This window comes from Macrotis lagotis, chromosome 7, assembly GCF_037893015.1.
Source record: "Macrotis lagotis isolate mMagLag1 chromosome 7, bilby.v1.9.chrom.fasta, whole genome shotgun sequence".
Taxonomy (NCBI): Eukaryota; Metazoa; Chordata; class Mammalia; order Peramelemorphia; family Peramelidae; genus Macrotis; species Macrotis lagotis.
This window is the reverse complement of record NC_133664.1, coordinates 9528397-9548600: the sequence shown is the minus strand read 5'-3', so window position 1 is coordinate 9548600 and position 20204 is coordinate 9528397. Positions and strand designations below refer to the sequence as shown.

Here is a 20204-nt window from a genome sequence, read left to right as displayed (position 1 = left end):
CTTTTATAGAAGAGGAAACCGAGGTTCAGAGAGAGGTTAGTGAATTTGTCAGGGTCTAACACTCATCAGCAGTGGCGGCATCTGAGCCTGGGTCTTCCTGATTTCCCATCCAATGTTCTAGCTGTTATGTAAAACTGCCTCTGGCAGGAATTACATGTTCTCTCAAGAATCTGGACCTGGGGCGGCTAGGTGGTGCAGTGGATAGAGCACTGGCCTTGGAGTCAGGAGTACCTGAGTTCAAATCCGGCCTCAGACACTTAATAATTACCTAGCCGTGTGGCCTTGGGCAAGCCACTTAACCCTGTTGCCTTGCAAAACAAACAAAAAAAAAAAACTAAAAAAAAAAGTCTGGACTTTGTAGACAGCAGGCACTGACCAGACAAGCCATGTGTGTGGTTCATCAATTTTCTCCATTGGCATTCGCCCATAGCAGCCTCATTCAGCACACGTGAGGAGTGGCCAAAGTGTGTATTGATAGTCATGAATGACCAGCCTCTGTGAATGGATCCCCAGTATCACTCCTTCTCTTGTTGCACATGCACCCCTACTGTGCTTCCTTATCAGAATTCATAGTCACCAAAATTGGAAAAAAATAAAATGAAAAAACCTACTCTACTACCCAAATAGATCAGCTGGTGTTCATGGGTGCATGTACTTCTCCCTCACCAGTCAGGTAAAAATTTCTCCTCAGTCACAATCATCGAAAGCCAAAGTCTGGAGATCTTCCCCAGAGGGCTGCATGTCTATGACCAGATCTGATTTCAAGAAAAACTTCCTAACAGAGAGCTTTCCAAAAGGGGATATTCCAGGCTTGCTCAGATGGTAGTAGGCTTCCCCTAGGTGACTACCTGGAAGATAAGTTGAAGAAAAGGTGCTTTTTCAGCTTTCCTATTGAGCTTAGAGAAATCACTTAGCCCATTTGGCCTCGGTTTCCTTCTCTGTCAAATGAAGGGGTTGGATTTGGGACTTCTAGCATGCTGGTCAGTTCTATATCTACAAGTCCATATGCTGCAAGGTCATGGGCCAGGATCTCCTCAGAGCCCCTGGACTGAAGGCTGCCTTCTCTGTTCCCCTCTTTTCTGGCAAGGCTGTGAGAGGGTGATGTGAAAGGCAGACACAGAGCTCTCAGCACATGGCCAGACCGAGAGGAGGATGTAAACATTTCCTTAATGATCCAGCAGTTTATAACAAGCACAACAAACAACCCACCTCAAACCTCCGGTCCCTGGTGGCATCGCGCCCTGACTGGAGGTTTAGCACCAGCCACTCATTTAGACTGAGGCTGGTCCCCACAGACCCGGAGCTTGCTTTCCATCGAATGGGGGCTGGTGTTATTGTCAGTCCATGATCGCACAGGGGAGGCCTGGGGGTTGCATCATGCAGTGTCAGGAAGTGTTCGTTACTCAAGGGCTGCAAACAGCAGCTACCCAGCCAGGGTCCCAGGGGAGCTGGTTGATGAAGACAGGCCCCTCTTGCCCGCTCCCTATCTGGTCCTTGGGTAACTCCTTCCTGACAACAGTCTGATGACCACCTAGGATGGGAACCTCACTAACTTCTGAAGACATCCCAGCCTCACCTCCACACCATCTGGGAATAACCTAGAGCACTGACCACTGGCTATCTGGAGCATCCTGGGGAAGAACCAAGGTTATGGTTTGAAACTCTACAGTAGTCTAAGCTCTTAGAGCCAAAGACTTCAGATATAAATAGTTTTCAAATCAAACAAAATTGAAGCATTTTCAATAGTACCCTTCTACGGCATTCTGTAGAAAGGATTATTATTTAATGTTGAGCTATCAGTGTACTGGACAGAAGTCACTTCTGATCCTGAGAAAAATGATTAGGAGTTAGTTCCTTTGAGATAGGGTAGTCTAGTAGGCTTCATTGGGGTATGATGGGCAATGCCCCACCATCACTGGGACAAAGCTTTACTTATCCCTCCCTAATTACAGCTGTTTACAGAGGTATCTTCCAAATGCATTTACAGGAAAGCTATTTCCAATAATAGGAAATGCTATATTGAGTAAAGAAAAAAAATCTAAAGATGCCGACCCAAATAAGTCTGAAAGCAATTTAAAAATTATTTCATTTCTAAATATGATTTAAAAATCTTTTCTATCATCAATGCTTCCTAACCCCACAGTGGCATCTCTACATGCAAGGAAGCATGAAATGGGGACATCTTGGCTATTTTTCCAGTGTTTCATATTTTGGCTACAATCAACTTTGTCATCTCTGGGGGCCTGAAACTAGACTTGAGTCTGCTCCGTATAACCTTTGAGTATCCACTGGGATGCATGTGTGTAGTGTCTGATGCATAATGGCTAAACAAGGGATGATTAATGACAGCAACCAGCACTCATATTGTGCTTGAAGCTTTGTGACATGTTTAGTAAGTGTTTGGGTCAGGAATTGAACTTAGGCCTTCCTAAATTAGACAAAAAAAAGGCATCTCAAGCTGAGCCATAACTAAGAAAAAGAAACCTCCCCCCCAAAAAAAACCCAAACTTTGGGAAAAATTAACAGAAGTGGAGAGCCTATTCTCCCAGTGCAGGAGATGTCAGATTCCTTTATTGGTAATTGGTTCTCCCTCCTGCAAGAGAGAATTGTCCTCTTTCTGCCTTCTTCATCTTTTCTTCCTAGAACTATGCCTGAATATTGGAGGCCATCACATTTCTGGGCTTTTCAGATTGCTCCATTTTATATCCATCTATTTCTTACCCCAGCATTCACAAAATGTGCTCATATCTCAATCCCAGTCAAACGAATGACTCAATTTAAGAGTTCTCAATGGGCAGAGACTCATTGCCATAACGTATTGGCTTGCAAAAGCAAAATATGGAAGCAGGAAGTAAAAAAGAGCAAATTATTCTGAATACTTAAACATCAAGTTCCCTCTTGAGCCAGCATCTAGCAAGGATGTGAGAGACAATAAATGATCTAGGGACTTAGGTGCACATTTATTATCATAGATTATTATCATTGATATCATTTCAGCAAAATATAGGATGACATGAGTATCATTTCTGTCCCTAACCCCAAACCACAATATGGCTCAGTGATATCATATTTTTCCCCAAGGTTCTACTAAGGACTACTTGCATGACCTTAGCTAGTCATAACTCTATCGGCCTTAGATGCTCAGCAGTGGTATCAGGAGTTGGTTTGAATGGTTTCAGTTTTAATAATTTTAAGAAAACATAGAAGATATCTTTTTTATTTAAAAATATGGGATCAGTTCAGATAAGTCTTGTTATATCTTTCTGAAACCAGCTATTTCGTCATTTCTAACAGAGTAAAATGAGTAAAACCAGAAAAACAATTTATGCTATAATATCAATATTATAAAATGAACAGTTTTGAAATCTGTTCATTTTCCAATTCCATCAGGAAGCAGCATAATTAAGTACATTTGGGTTTTCAAAAAATGACCAAAAGGACACAAAGATTTCTATAAACTGATGTAGAGAGAAGTGAGTGGAACTAGGAGAACAGTTTATATTGTAGATCAGTGTTATAAAAATGAATAATTTTATGATTTCTTATAAACTAATGAGTGAAATTAGCTGAACCACAAAAGCATTTCATACAACACTCTCAAGAGAAACAACTTTGAAGGTCCTAAATACCATGATAGATAGAATGATACTTCAGGATTTTAAAAGACTGATGATAAAACATTCTTTTTACCTCCTGTCAGAGAGATAGTGGAGTTAGGTTATGAAATGAGGCATATGTATTTCTATAAACAGTCAATAAAGATATTTCTTTTGCTTTCCTATGTATATTTTCCCCAATGAGGTATGGAGAGGGGAGAAAAAGAAAATAGATTTTTAAATTATTTTTTAATTTTATTTGGGGGGCAATGAGGTTAAGGGACATGCACAAGGTCATATAGTTAGTAAGTATTAAGTATCTGAGGCTGTATTTGAACTCAGGACCTCATGACTCCAGGGTCAGTGATCCATCCACTGTGCCACCTAGCTGCCCCATTTCCTATTTATTAAAAAATAAAAGTTTAAAAGAAGAGAAAGAATAGGGAAGTCAAATAATGAAAATAAAAAGATGTTTTTGGTATGTTGTGAATCTTTTTTTCCTTTCTTCAACATTTCTTTTAAGGGCTAGCTCTCTGAGTAGGTATGGAGGGGGGAAATACCCTGAGCAACATAGACAATGTAAAATAAAAGTTATGTACAATGTGTATGTATGCAAACACATACAAGGATATATGGATAATGTACAGAATATACATGCAGCATATACAGCTATATACACAGAATACACATCTATACACACATGTATAATGTTTGGAGGAAAAAAAGAAAAGGAAAGTGAGGAAGACCAGGTCAAAACCGGTTAGAGGTGTTCACTAATACTTGAAGCAACTGATATGGAGATGTGGATTCTCGGCCTATTAATTCTCTTGTCCTGTGAATAGTACATGAACTCATTCATCATTGTCCCCTATATTGTCAAGTTCTCTCGCTTAGCCTCTTCCTCCAGCCACTTTAACACTACCAACATCTAAGCCGACGAGCCTGCCTTGGCCATCTCGGTCTTGCTCAATTACCAGCAATTTTTCAAAAAACTTGTCTGAGGAGTTTTTCTTCTCCATCCTTCATCCTGAACCATGGCTGTTCCTATATAGCAGACATCTCCCCAGAGTTACGCTTACTGCAAACAGCCCATACTACTCTCCCTCGTCTTTGCTGTCCTCCTTCTCCCAGCATAGGTCAGAGCTGGAATAGGGGAACAAGCACACAAACATTCTTTAAAAGATATTTTTTATCATTTAAATTAAGCAGGCTATAAAAGGTAGATCTCTTCAAATGATGGGTGCACCTGGTTCAAGGCAGAATCTGAGATGTTTCCCATATGCTGATAATCCTCAATCTGAGCTGCACACCAATGACTTGTAAAAGATTTACAGTAACATAAGAACTGGGAAGAAATAGGCAGTTGAAAATAGGGCGACCAATCTGAACGGTGAGCTACAATGATGGAAGATCTTGCCAAAATGTTTACCCCAATTTTCGGCCCTGAGAATAACAGGACTTTGTCCTTGAGAGTGCTAATTAGTTTTGTAATAACAGGAAGCTATAAATATGCTGAAAGATTAAACACATAGTAAAATAAACCCATAATGACCTAAGAGAAAAGCCTGAAGAAATAACAGCAATTACCAGGCTGAGCCTGACCTTCATGCAGCCTCCCCATCCCCATCGCCCTTCTCCCCACTTGGCCTGGATGCATGTGTACCCAAAGAAATACCCTGTTCCTAGAAGGATGGGTGGGGGCCCTAGACAAATGACCCAACACTTCCCCTTCCACACCAAGCTATGATTTGATTTCAAAGGAAGAAAATGTAGAAAAGCTCATGAATCATGGAGATGGGAAGCCAGACTGGCAGAAGAAAAGGGTGGAAAGGAACAGCTACCTTCCTCTGTGGTCAACAGAGGCCAGAATCCATCTCAAGTAGCCATTTAAGGCAGAGACACAAATCTGCATCTGGAATGGTAAAAACTGTGAACTTGATGCCATCTGAATGTTAAGAAATTATAGGGGCGGCTAGGTGGCGCAGTGGATAGAGCACTGGCCTTGGAGTCAGGAGTACCTGGATTCAAATCCGACCTCAGACACTTAATAATTACCTAGCTGTGTGGCCTTGGGCAAGCCACTTAACCCCATTGCCTTGAAAAATCTAAAAAAAAAAAAAAAAGAAAGAAATTATACATCACTTCCTAAAGCTAAGTAAGAAAGTTACCTAGAAAACCATGGACTCATCCAAATGAGAGTAAATTGAATCTAGATGTGTAAGATGAGAAACTGAATCTGATAGTCTTGTTGATAATCAAATAGCCTTAGAAAACTCATTCTGACAAAGTAGCTTATTTGGAAAACCAAGCACATCAAGCCTTTGATTTTTATTTTGTTATGGATTCAGCAAAGTAATGCTCTTCCAATAAATTCCTTTAATGGTTCAAATTTGACTGACCTGGCTGTGCTGGGGAGTTCATACTGGACAATGAGAAGATGCTGCAGTAATCAAGTCAGGATCCTGTGGCCCTCACGTAGTGGGTGATATCTTGATTATGGAGAGTGGACAAGAAGATGATACCTAGAGTAAGAATTGGGAAAAGAAAAGGACTTAAAATGCTTATTTCAGTGTTTCCCATTATTTATTATTATTATTATTGAAATCAAAATAATTGAGGATACTTAGACCATCTCCAAAATTCAGATTCCAAGCTTCCAGATTTACCCATTATGCTCCTGTTGGCTAAAATTCTGTTTCTACTTTATATTTTTGTGAAAAAAAAAAAAGATAGCACATCATTGTTGCTTACCTTTGAAGATCTAAGAGAGAGGAAACTAATGGGAATGGTCACATTTTCCTTTTTTTACAAAAGAATGCTTTGTTTTTAAATCTTCATTTGCTAGTATAGTTTTACCTTCTTCCCTACCATGTGAGTCACCTTTAATAATAAAGAATTTTTTAAAAGTCTATAAAAGTTAACTACTACATCAACAAATTGTAATAGCATGTGCAATGATCTATATCCACACTCCTCCACTTTAAAAAGAAGGTCTCATATGTATTCTTTGATGCCTAGTTTGGTCATTATAATCACAGCACATAATCTTAATTTTTTTTCTTGCTACTACAAAAAGCACTGCTACAAATATTTTGGAATATATGGAGCCATCCTTTTTTTGCTCATCATCTCCCCAAGACATGTGCTGAGCAAAGAAATATCTGGATCAAAAGACATGGATTTCTAGTCACTTTATTTGAATAATTCCAAATTACTTTCCAGATTCTTTGCACCGATTCAAAACTACATCAGTTTACCTGTCTTTTCACAGGCTCTCAGACACAGATTATTTCCAATTTTGCCACTTGCTGGGGGGTGGGGTGAAAAACTCAGGATTCTTTTGTTTTGCATTTATATTATTATTATTATATGTATTATTATTATCATTAGTGACTTGGAGCACTCTTTCACATTATAGTAATAGTTTGCAATTCTTTTCAGAACTGTTTGTTCAGATCTTGTGACCATTTACTATTGGGAATTTGACTTTTGGCTTCATATATTACTGTTAATTACCTATATATCTTGGATACCAAGCCCTTATCTGAGAAATTTGAAATTTCCCAATCAACTGTTTCCTTCTAACTGTAGATGTGTTTATGCAAATTTTTCAGTTTCATAGAATCACAATGAACTATTTTGTTTTCCCAGTTGCCTCTATCCCTTATTTGGCTAAGAATGCATCTCTAATCCATAGTTTTAAAAGCACTTCTCTGCTAATGCCTATGGTATGATTTTTAATACTCAGATCATATATCCAGTTTAAATTTATTTTAGAATATCGTGTAAGATGTTAGTCTAAGCCTAATTTCTGCCAGCTTGCTTTCCTTTTTTTTCCCCCCTAGCAGTTTTTATTAGGTAAAGAGTTCTTAGTCATTTGATCTCCAGTTTCTCAAACACAAAATTATTGATTTCCCTTATTTCTGATTCTTCCTTCTCCTATCTACTTTACTGTTGTTTTTTTTTCTTTTAACCAATACCAAATGATTGTGATCATTGATGCTTTAGAGATCAAGAAGTGCTATTTCCTGATCATTTCTCCCTTCTCGCCTCCCTATTTCCCTGATAGTCTACATCCATTTTTTTCTCCAAATTAATTTTATTATTTTGGTATTGTATTAAAATGAAAAATTAACTTTTAGTAGTGTAATTTTTTTATGTCAGCATAGCCCTGTCATGAGCCCTACATATTCCTTCAGGATAATTTCTTTTAGAATAATTTTGTAGGGGCATCTAGGTGGTGCTGTGGATAGAGCACTGAAGCAGAAGTTGGTAGGAGCTGAGTTCAAATCTAGAATCAGATTACCTACCTGTGTGACCTTGGGTAAGTCACTTAACCCCACTGCTTTGAAAAAAAATAATAATTTTGTAATCACATTTTATATAGAGATATAGATAGATATTAAGCATGCTTTGAAATATTAACTCCCATGTATTTTGTAGTTATTTTAAATGGGATTTTCCTTTCTCTTATTGCCTCTTGATTTTGCTATTTTGCTACAGATTTGTATTGGATTTTTTGGTACCCTACAACTTTGCTGAAATTTATAATTATATAAATTAGTTTCTTAGACAATTATCTGGGATTTTCTAAGTAGATAATTACAATCATCCACAAATAGGAATACTTGTCACCTTTATTTTTATGCTTTTATTTCTTTATTTTCACATATAATGTTAATATTTCTAGAATTATATAATAGAAGGAAAACTGGGCATCTTTGCTATACTTTTATATTTCTTTGGAAAACTAATAGTTCTCAGTTGCATATAATGCTTTTTTATGCTTGTTACATATTTTACATTTAAAAAGGTTTCTCTATCCCAATATTTTGCAAGGATTTTAGCATAAACACAGTACTTTGTCAAAGGGTTTTCTGTATCTATTAATATAATTATGAAGTTTGGGAAATTTTTGCTTTTAACATTATCATGCTGATTATTTTCACAGCTTCAACCCTTTTTGCCTTCCTAGTACAAATTCAGCCTGGCAATAATGAATCATTTATTGGATGGATAGTTGTCTCTGGAACAGGATTTTATTTAAAATTTCTAAAATGACATTCACTCATGATATTGCTCTATCATTCTTCTGTCCTTTTATTCTCCTCTGCTTGCATTATCAAGACTATAGTTTTTTTTTCTAAGCAGAATAGCAACTCTTTCTCTTGATTTTTGAACAAAATATAATGATATAGCTTTCAAAAAAATTTGATTAAAAATTTTCAGTCAATTCACAAGGACATTTTATTAAATTGTTGGTAGATTCTTTACAGCTGGTTCCATATTCTTTTCTGAGATTGACTTAAGATCATTTGTTTCCCAAACCTTAAAGCATTCTATAAATGTCAAATTGATTTTTTTATATTCATGTCATTATAAGCATTTTAACTATTGTTTCTGGTTCTTCATAACTTTCCTTAAGTTTAGTTCACTAAAAATGCCAAAATTAAAATCAAAATTGATTGAAAAAGTACTAACAGGCAGACAAAGGCAGTCCCTGATGCTTAGTATGTAATTTTATCAGCAGAATGTTGTGTATCACTTGCTTCTGTGCTACCAAACATCCCTTGTCTTCTACCACACCAACATGTGGATGGTGTGTGACTCACTTTCCAGCTGGGATGATGAAAATGATGTTACTATCTTTGTTCCAATTTGCAAAGTGGGCTATTAATGCTCATTTTCTTTGAGGAAACTAATGTCACTGATCAACCTCCTTAAACTTCAAATAGCTTTTTTGCCCAAAGAATGCTCTTAACTTCCTAAAAACAAGGTGGGATTTCCCACTCTAGCAGATACTAGCCATCACTCCACAGATGTTCAATATGCATCTGAGCACTAATAAACACTTTTTTTTTACATTTTGTTTTCCCAAATTAGAATAAAGCATTTACAAGAGCTGTTGAAGAAACGTTGCACATCGAGAGGTAGTGTGGTAAAGTAGACAAAGCACAAGACACGAGAACAGAAAGAAACCAACTTCAGAATTACAAGACTTCAGCAGTCACCAAAAACCAAATTCCCACTACAACATTCCCAACAAGTGGGCTTCTGGCTTATTGCTTCAAGACCTCTATTGAAAGGATTTCAGCCACCTTCCAAGATCATCTCTTCTAATGTTGGACAGCTCCAATCATGGAGACTAATATTAATCTCAACTAATTTGAATAATTTCCCCTAAAATCAAACTTGAATTTGAACTCAACAGTTTCCAACCACTATTCCCTATTCTGCCCTCTGAGATCAAATGGAAAAGTTCATCCTTTCTCCTATAAGATGGTCTTTCAAGGATTTGATGATGGCTATCTTAGGTTGCAAAGTGGATAGAATGCTGGACGATGTCAGAAGGACCTGAGTTCAAATTGAGACTTGGATACTTAACAGCTATGTGATCCTGGGGCAAGTGACTTCACCATTATTTGCCACAGTTTCTTTAATTGTGGGTACAATAACTGTAAATTATTGTGAGGTACAAATGAAATATTTGTAAAAACACTAAACCTAATGATTATCATAGTCAGTGTCAAATAAATGCTTATTCCCTTTCCCCTTTTCCTCTAGAGTAAAAGACAACCATTTCTTCAACCAGTCTTAATATGGCATGAATTGAGGAGATTCTTCACCATTCCATCTGCTCTCTAGTTTTTCCATATCCTTAACTTGCCTCTGATGACCATTAGATCTTATCTAGTAAGTTACAGATAGTTGAGATCTCTTGGTGGCAGGAATACCCACACTGGGAGTTCCCCATATTGATGAAATCACAACCCTTTCATTTATTAGTAAACTAGGAAACAATATTTTGATTTCCAATTTACCGCTGAGAATACTGAGGACCAGAAATCAGTGTTTTTTTCTTTTTCTAGCTAAGGTGGATAAAATCAAAGAGAGCAATAAGTCATCTGACACCAGGTCTGATGATCCTATGGTTTTCCAAAAGACTGGAATAGTTGTCATATTTGTGAGCATGTTAAAAAACATTGTTATTCATTAAAATTCTACAAGCATTAACTGAGTATCTACAACTCGTTGGGCACACAAAGACAAAAAAGCTTGCATTCTTCTAGAAGAAAACAATCTCTATACAAATAAGTGAATATAAATTTCAAACATAATTTGAATCTACTAATAACTTGAAGAATCAGGAAACATCTCTCTCTTATAGGAGGAGATCTTTGAGCTAAGCCACAGAGGAGCTGAGAGTCCAAGCTGGAGAGATGAAGGAGACATCAAGTATGATGGCAACCATACAGAGGTATAGAAAGGGAAGACAAAATGCTATGTTTAGGAAACAAGTAGATCAGTTTGACTGAATCTTCTCAACTGGAAAGATGCCTGCATATGCCTTTGGTAATCCAATAGTCTTCTCATCCTGAAAGAACCCCACCTCTTTATAGTACCTTCCTTTGGCAAGACAATTCTTCCTGAAACATCCACTTTATTTTTTAAGCTTTATTTGCTATGTTTTCATATTTTCAACATTTCGAGATTACTGCCTCCCCTCCATAAAAAAGAGTTTTTTGTAAAATAGTGAAGACAAAAGAAAAGAATACTGTGAGCTTATCTGAAAAGTGCAAGTGTATCTGTAGGATCCATCCAACCTCTCTCTACTTTTACATATTTTAATTAATTTAAGTCTATTTTCTCATCCCTCATTCGCTGGAAAAAAAGAGAAAATTAAAACATCCTTTTTTTAAAAAACTAATAAATATGCATAGTCAAGCAAAACAAATTTCTTCATTGACTGTACATATATACATGCAATTATATACATATTATGGACATACCTGTATCTATATGTCTATGTATATGTGAATAAGGGACAGCTAGGTGGCACAGAGGATAGAACAGTCAGGAGGATGAGAGATCAAATCCAACCTCAGACACTTAACACTAAATAGCTGTGTGACCTTGGACAAGTCACTTCACCCGGACTGCCTCACCTCCAGGGCCATCTCCAATCAAAGTGATTCATCTCTGGTCATGGGACCCAGATGACAATGGAGAAGAAAATGAGTCTGGTGACTTAGCACAGCAACCCCTCACTCTAATCCAATTTACTTGCTTGTCATGGTCCTCTTCGACAAACATCATCACGTGAATAGCTTTTAGTCATTATGCTAAATCAATTACTTCACTGTCAGGAGGTAGATAGTATGGTTCGTCATTGGTCTACTGAGATTCTATTGATCATTCTATTGATTCTTAGAGCTTTCAAAGTTGTTTGTTTTTACAGTATTGCTAGTGTATAAATTTTTTCTGCTGGTTCCATTCATTTCAAAACTTCTCAGTTTATAAAGTGCCAAAATTTTTCATTTTTATAATATTGATCTTCTAGTATCAGCTGTTCTCTTTGCTCACTTGGTTCTGCACTAGTTCACACAAGTCTTTCTATGTCTCTTTGAAATCATGTTCGTCATTTCCTACAGTACCATATGATTCCACCAGACTGACATATCCCAATTTGTTTAGTCACTCTCTAATTAATGGAAATCCCCTAAGTTTCCAGTTGTTGTTTTAATAACCCCAAAAAAGCACCCTATCCATTTTAAAAAAGAGAGTACTTTTTTCCTCTATATAGATGGGTCAAAGGGCTTGTAATATGTACTATTTTTTTCTTTTATTATTACAAATTTGCTTCTTAGAATGTTTATACTCATTTATAAGTCTATCAATAGTACCTCAAAAGTACTATTTTCCCACAACCCCTTTCAAATTCCTTTTGGTGTATAAACCATCGACCTGATGGTTTATTAGAATTTCAGAAATGGCTTCATTTGTATGCCTTTACTTATTTGGAGCATTTTTTTTTCATAGAACTTCATATAACCTTCATTTTATTTCTTGAGAGTTGCCTGTTCATATCTTTAGATCACCTGTCTTTGGGGGGAATGGTTCTTATTTGTATGAATTTGGATCAATTTCTTATATAGCTTGGAAATGACTCCTTTATCAGAGAAATTTTCTATAAAAATTTTTTCCAGTTTTTTATTTTAGTTCTTTTTTGGGGGGATTTATGAAAAAACTTTAAATTCTATGTAATTAAAAGTATCTATTTTAAGTTCTATGATCCTTTCCTTCATTTGTTTAGTCATTAATTAGTCTATCTGTAGATATGAAGTAATTTCTACCCTCCCCCAAGTTTCTCTAATCTATGATTTGACTCTTTACATGTAGATGTATAGATAGATAGATAGATAGATAGATAGATAGATAAAACTAGGCCATGTATTTAGAGTTTATCTTAGTCTAAAGTATGAGGTATTGGTCTAAATCACATTTCTTCCCCTTCTTTTCAAATTTCCAAATTTTGCCCTTGTTCATTTGTTTCAGTCATGTCTGACTCTTTGTGATCCCATTTGGGGTTTTCTCAGCAAAGATCTGGAGTGGTTTGCCATTTTCTTCTCTGATTCATTTCACAGATGATGAAACTGAGACAAACAGGGTTAAGTGACTTAGTCAAGATCATACATCTAGTATGTGACTGAGGCTGAATTTCAATTCAGGAAGATTCCAGTGATGATCTATTGTGCTGCCTAACAGGTCCCAGAAATTTTTGTCAAATAATGAGTTTTTAATTTAGTAGCTGAGGACTGTGTGTTTATAAAATACTAGGGTACTAGATAAATTTGCTTCTATATACTGTATTTCTAATCTGTCCAATGATTAATCCCCTTTTTTCATCATTACAAAATTGTTTTAAGAATTATTGTTTATAGAATAATTTAAGATTGGCACTGTGAGATCCATTTTGTTTCCATTTATCTTGATTATTTCTTTTGAGATTCTTGAACTTTGGAACAGGCAAAAAAATGTATTATTTCTTTCTAGTTTTACTTTTACCAAGTAATCCTTCTTGATTGTTTTGGCTGTGAATAAGCAAATTAATTTGCAAGGAGTATCATGTTTCATTATAGTAACCTGTCCTAAATATCAACAATATTTTTCCAATTATTTTGGTCTATTTCTATAAATAGAAGTTTGTAGTTGTATTTAAATATTTCTTATATGATCTTAAATGTAGGTAGATTTCCAAGTCCATTACAGATTGTAAAATAATCTTAAATGAAATATCTGTCTCTTTCTGGCAGGTTTTATGAGCCTTAAATAGAATTCCTAATGATTTGTGGAATTTACTGATACCTAGCATGAAATTATTGTTTCAATTTATCTTTACTACACTATTTAGGGTACCCTAAGTAGACCATTGGATCATCTGCAAAAAAAAGTAATAATAATCTTTCTTCTTTACATATGTTTATTCCCTCAGTTTCTTTTCCTTGTCAGTGCCACATCTAAAATTTCTCGAACTATGTCAAATAGCAGTAGCAACAATGGACATCCTTGATTTACCACTAATTTTAATAGAAAGGATTCTGATATGTGTCACATAAAATAGTAGCTTTAGATATGTTTTAGATATATAATATATATCATTTTAAGAAAAGATTCATTCATTTTTTGTTTTCTAAAATCTTTTCTGAATATATTGATATGATAATATTACCATTTTTATTTTGTTATTAAGATTGCTTGTGGTTTTACTAATGTTAAACTAAACCTGCTTAAGTTGCTATAAATACAATTTATTAGTGGAGTATAATTATTTGATATATTTTTCTGGCTTCTTTTTTAATATTTCATTTAAATTTTTTGTATCTATAGTCATTAGGGATATCATTCTATGCTTTTCTATTCTGATTCTCCCTAATTTGTGCATCAAAGCCATATCTGTATCATATAAAAAACTGTTCGGTTCCTTATTTTTGATATTTTTAAAAATATGTGCAATATTGGAATTAATTGGATTTTGAATATTTGATAGAATTCACTTATAAATTCATTTGGCTCTGGAAGTTTTTTTTTTTCTTTTTGAAGATTATCCTTCTTTTTTTGGAGGGGGAGAAGGGGCTGCATGGCAATGGGGTTAAGTGACTTGCCCAAGGTCACACAGCTAGGTAATTATTAAGTGTCTGAGGTCACATTTGAACTCAGGTACAACTGACCCCAGGGCTGGTGCTCTATCCACTACACCACCTAGCTACTCCTTTTTTGAAGATTATCAATGGCCTGTTTTATTTCTTTCCCTGCTATTTAAATTCTATATTTTTTGAATATTCATTTAAGGTGTTCTAAACTTTGCATTTCATTTTTTGTTATTTATAGTTTGGTTTCCCTTTGACTTCTCCATTAATTTAACTAGCAGTTTCCCCCTTCCCCCCCAAAAAAATCCAATTCTTCATTTTATTAATTCAATGTTTTTAATTTTTTTCTTAATCTCTTGCTTGATTTTGGGAAGTTCTATTTTGGTGTTTAACTTTTTTTTTAGTGGCGTGTCCTAGTATTTTAGACTGTATTTCCAATTCATTGATCTGAAACAAACAAATAGATGAATGAATAAATGAATAAATAAAATTGTTCGTAGATAAAAATTTTGCCCTAAGAACAGTTTTTGTTGACCTCAAACTCCGAGTATGTCATCTCCTTTTCTTTATTTTTAATAAAATTAATCATCATTTCTTTGACATTTTCTCTGACCCACTTCTTTAAGATTAAGGTATTTAGTCTCCAATTCATCTTAATCCTTTTTTTTAAGTGTTCCCTTAATATCATGTTATTTATTGTCTTATGGTCAGTAAAAGTTGTATATAATATTTCTGCATTGTTTGTGAAGCTTTTTAAATCCTAAGGCATGATCTGTTTTTGTAAATGTGTCCATGCACAGCTGACATAGCTGTATATTCCTTTCTATTTCCATTAAAATGCCAACAGTATATCTTATATTTTTTCCCATAAAATCTATTCGGGTGCTTAAATGCTTTCTTTTTATTTTAAGTTAGATTTATCTTAGATTTAAAGGGGCAAATTGAGGTCACTCTCCAGTGCAGTTTTACTGTTTTTCCCCATGCAAGTCATTTCATTTTTCCTCAAATTATTTAGAAGTTATGCCATTCAGTGCATATATATATATATGTATATATTAAGTATTAAAATCATTTCAGTGCCTATTACCTTTCTGTAAAATTCATTTTCTCTCTCTTTATCTTTTCTAATTAAGTTTATTTTTATATTATTTTGAACTCATAGCTACATGATAGACTGATTTTAACTTTCTTCTTTGCCGTGATGCCTTTATTCTCCTTGGTGCCCTTTCTAAATGATTGTTTACTAACTATAGATTACATGAAGGAGACTGATGTGGAATCAGTCAAGGAGAATAATTTGGGGTTAGATTAGAAGGGTTTGGATGGATTTTTTATTCTATCCTGGAGATAATAAAGACCTTTTGGAGCTCATTGAACAGGGGGTTGAAATTGTTTTATCATTATCAACTTTGGGCAAGATGGATTGGAGAACAGAGACGATGGGTCAAGAGAGATCAATTAGGAGACTTCTGCAATAGAGAAAGGCAAGGAGAATGTAAATGAAGACCATTGCCAGAAGAATGCAGAAAAAGGGACAGGTGCAGGAGAGGATAAATAGAATCTTCTAGACTTGAGAATTTATCTAGCTTCCTGTGGAGATACCAGTGAGGAAGCAAGAACATAATTGAACTGTCCAGCACAATGAAAATCACTTCTATTTCCAGAACAAAACATTTTTTAAGTTGATGAGAAATCCTGTACCACCTTGTCACATTCTTCATTCTTCTGTTTCATGTATCAAGAGCTTGTTGTGAAAGATGTTTCGGAAGACTGGAAACTGCAGACTCAAAGAAAGGAAAACTTATTAAAAATGACAATGCACCCAAAGGTTCTTCTCACTCAGTATATGGTAACCCACTCAATAGCCTTGATGAGTAAAGTTAAACTACAATTCATGAGGGTGGCTAGGTAGTGCAATAGGGCCGCTAGGTGACACAGTGGATAAAGCACCAGCCCTGGAGTCAGGAGTACCTGGGTTCAAATCTGGTCTCAGACACTTAATAATTACTTAGCTGTGTGGCCTTGGGCAAGCCACTTAACCCCATTTGCCTTGCAAAAACCTAAAAAAACCCAAAACAAAACAAAAAACTACAATTCATGTTTACAGAAACAAGTAAAACACGGTACCATAATGCCAAGAGAATGCAACCAGTCTAAATCAACAATTTCCAACAGAAATGAATGAGTAAGACTCGTAACTGTATTGTTCTGCTGGTTCTGGATCACAGCAGCTATTTTGGCCTCTTCTTTGTATTCCCTGCTGGGAACACAGTACTTGGCTTAATGGATGCTTCATAGATGCTTTTTTACTGGTTGTAGGAAAGGACCGATTTGTAGCCCAAGAAGCAAGTACAGTGTCTTGTAGGTGGGAGGGATTTAAACTGTATGTTAAACTGGAACATGGAGTTAATTCGTGATCAGAGTAAAAATCCAAAGAAATCTTCACAAGAAAACCATCCAGTATATTAAAAAAAATTTAAAAACAAGTCCCAAGGACCTTTGACTGTCCTTTTTATTTGTCTACAGTGCTGTATTTCATCTCCAAGTTAAAAGAAAAAAATGAATAGAATAGTTCTTTCCTATTGGACATCTCAAATTGTGGATAAGTAAACCAAAAGTTACAAAGGGATAAATGACTTACTCAGGGTAACAGCTAATAAATACTAATGAAGAATTTGAATACACGTCTTCCCAGTTTTAAATCCAGAACAACACAGAGCCAGTCAGATTTAGCTTGATTATCTCCAACTTTAAATCCATAGTTTGTGTGCCTGACAGAATATAGGTTAATTTGTAAGCACTTGAATTCAACACATCCCAAACTGAACTCGTTATCTTCTCCTCTCCAACCTTTCCCTCTTTTTAACTTCCCCATCTAGGAAGCCACCATCTTTCCAATCCCCTAGGCGACTGACCCACAACCTAGGCACACTCCCAATGCTTCATTCCCCCTCACCCCCTAATCCAATCTGTTGCCAAGTTCTAACAGTTTTATCTTCATAACATTTCTCAGAGAAGTTCTCTCCTCTGACACTGTCACCATCCCAGAGCAGGCCCTCATCACCTCAACTGTCAACTCTTCAGCAGCATTCTGAAGGTTTCTCTGCCTCAGGTCTCTCCACTTCAGTTCACTTTCCAATTGGCTGTCAAACTGATCATCCTAAAGCACAGCTCTAATCATGTCACCACCACCACCACCCAATGCAATTCACATTGAATCAAGTGGATATCACTGATCCTCCTCAGGAAGAATGAACAACAAATTCTACCATGCTTATGGATGATGTTTAGCCTTCATTTTTGAAGAAGTCCATGACATCAGGGAGATGATGCACTGGCAAGTACATGAACTGGATTTGAGTGAAGGGGGCTGTACTGTCATCAGCCTCATTTTCTCCTCCAGAGTCAACTGAGTCCATTGGCTAGATATGGATCAGGATGACTAGCAATGGCCCTGGATGGGGGGGGGGGGGCAATATCAGGGTCAAGTGACTTACTCAAGGTCACACAGCTAGTAAGAGTCAAGTGTCTGAGGCTGGATTCAAACTCCTGTCCTCCTAATTCCAAGGCCATTGCTCTGCCCACTGGACCACCTAGTAGCCCATCCTCCCTATTAGTACAGAATCAAATGTGAAAGTCTTTTTAGTTTTGAAAGTTCTCACTTATCTGACCCTTTCCTTTCTTTCTGATCTTCTTACACCTCACTCCACTTAGGTACTCTCTGATCCAATGACATCAGCCTCTTGGCTATTCCAGAAATAAACCCATCTGCTTCTGACTCTGGACAATGCCACTGTCCATGCCTGGAATTGTCTCCTTCTTTTCCCTGATTAAACCCAGGACAAATCCCCACCTTTTACAAGAAGCCTTTTCCACCCACTCCTTATTTTTGATGGCTTCCCTATGCTGTTTATCTCCAATTTATTTGTGTATATCTTGTTTGAATGTGGTCTTCCCATTAGTCTATGAGCTCCTTGAAAGCAGAATTTCCTTTTTTTCTCTTTCTTCTTTTATTTTCTCTCTCTCTCCCCTCTTCCCTTCCCCCCCCTTATTCTCCCATTTCTCTGTACTCTTGGTGTTTAACACAGAATCTGGCACAGTAAAACACAATGTTTGTTGACTTGACTCTCCCTATTTCTATACAAAGCTTGCACATGGAGCTGCTATTCCCAGTGCTTGCCATCATCAAAGTCTTTGCTTCTCTGAGTTACTGGAATGGGTCTGGCACTGGTGAAAGATGTGGGCCACGTGAGAAGGGAGCCCCCCAAATCCTTCTTTGCCCAAACCCTCCTCCCTCCATGGCAGTAGGAGGGAATTGAGCAAAAGGGGAATTGCCTGAGAAGTAAAAAAGGAAACCGTGCCCCCTCAGCCATGAATCATTAATAGAACATAAGTGAGAACAAGAAAAGAATGTTGGGAACATGGCCAAGAAAGCATCAGAGATGGTGAAAGGCTAGAAGCTCTAGGTGACAGCACAGGTAATGGAAGGGATCTCAGAACTGCTCCAGCTCAGAACTAGAAGGTCAGCCTCCGAATGGTCCCATCCACACCTGAACCAGAGTCCTATACACCCAACAAGAGATTGGTCAGCTTCTGCTGGGACCTCCTCTCCTCCTGCCCCCAGAAGCCAGAGGATCCCAGATGGAGAACTGAGAAGTCAACAAGTCCAACTCTCTCACTTTTCAGTTAAGGAGAACTGAGGGCAAGAAAGGTGGAGACTTGTCCAGGGTCACCCAGAAGCAGCTTTTCCTCTTTTGGACAGCTCCGTCCCTTTCCAGATGACTCTGGGCAGCTCCCCACTTTCCCCTCCTTATTGTTCTGCCCTCTCAAATCAAGCAGAGGAAGTCAGGACCCTTGGTCATGTGACAACCTTTAGAGAATTTGAAGCTGGCAAGTCCCTACATGATTTCTCTTCAGCCTTGATTATGCCCATCCCAAGGGGCATCGGGAAGATACAGGTTGGGCAGAAAGTGCTGGGCAACATGGCAAGAGCTTTACAAATATTTCATTTGATCCACATGACCAATTCAAAGTGTGGCATGAAACATAACCAAGGATGTGACCGAGGAAAAAGGAGAAGGTGAGACATCCTGAGCTCCACAGAGGTATCCCTGAGGTATTAAAAGACTCAGAGAGCTGGTCTCAAAATTAGAAAGACCTGGCTTCAAGCCCTCTCTAAGGCACCACATCACCCTCAGCAAACAACTTCCTGTCGGAGTATTCCAGGGAACGCTTCAAAAGTCCAAGTAGAAGAAGGGGTCAACCTGAATGGGGGGGGGGTCCTCACTGGCACTCCCAAGACCTGGGAAATCACAAACCTAATCAACATATATGTATCTGTGTATATATATTATATATACATATATGTCTATGTTTGTATACACACAAATATAAGCACCACTGTATACAGAGACAAACAGGTTTCCATCAATCTTCTGGACATTACATATAAGCATCTCTTTTTACATCTTTATGTAATGTATATCAATCTTCTAAGAAGTCTCTCACTATATGAATGTATTTATATACATGTAGAAATAATATTTGCATCTAGATTCCAAATCCTCAGATTGTTAGTCACAGAATGTGATATTATATGCATGAATGTGTGTACATTTGCATACACATAGAGACCCACATACAATTGGTTCCTTAGTTAAAAACTGATGTAAATATGGAA

General features: G+C 36.8%; 1 protein-coding gene across 6 annotated transcripts in view; it reads right to left on the bottom strand.

The window, feature by feature from the left end:
* Positions 1-20204, bottom strand: part of HDAC9 (histone deacetylase 9) — a 947449-nt gene that overhangs the window by 764750 nt on the left and 162495 nt on the right. For all 6 annotated transcript variants that reach the window (XM_074195439.1, XM_074195435.1, XM_074195442.1 and 3 more), the window contains one exon: positions 5996-6118. In XM_074195439.1, coding sequence (XP_074051540.1) covers positions 5996-6017 — 22 coding nt within the window. In that variant the 5' untranslated portion in view covers positions 6018-6118. The remainder of the gene's footprint in view (positions 1-5995; positions 6119-20204) is intronic.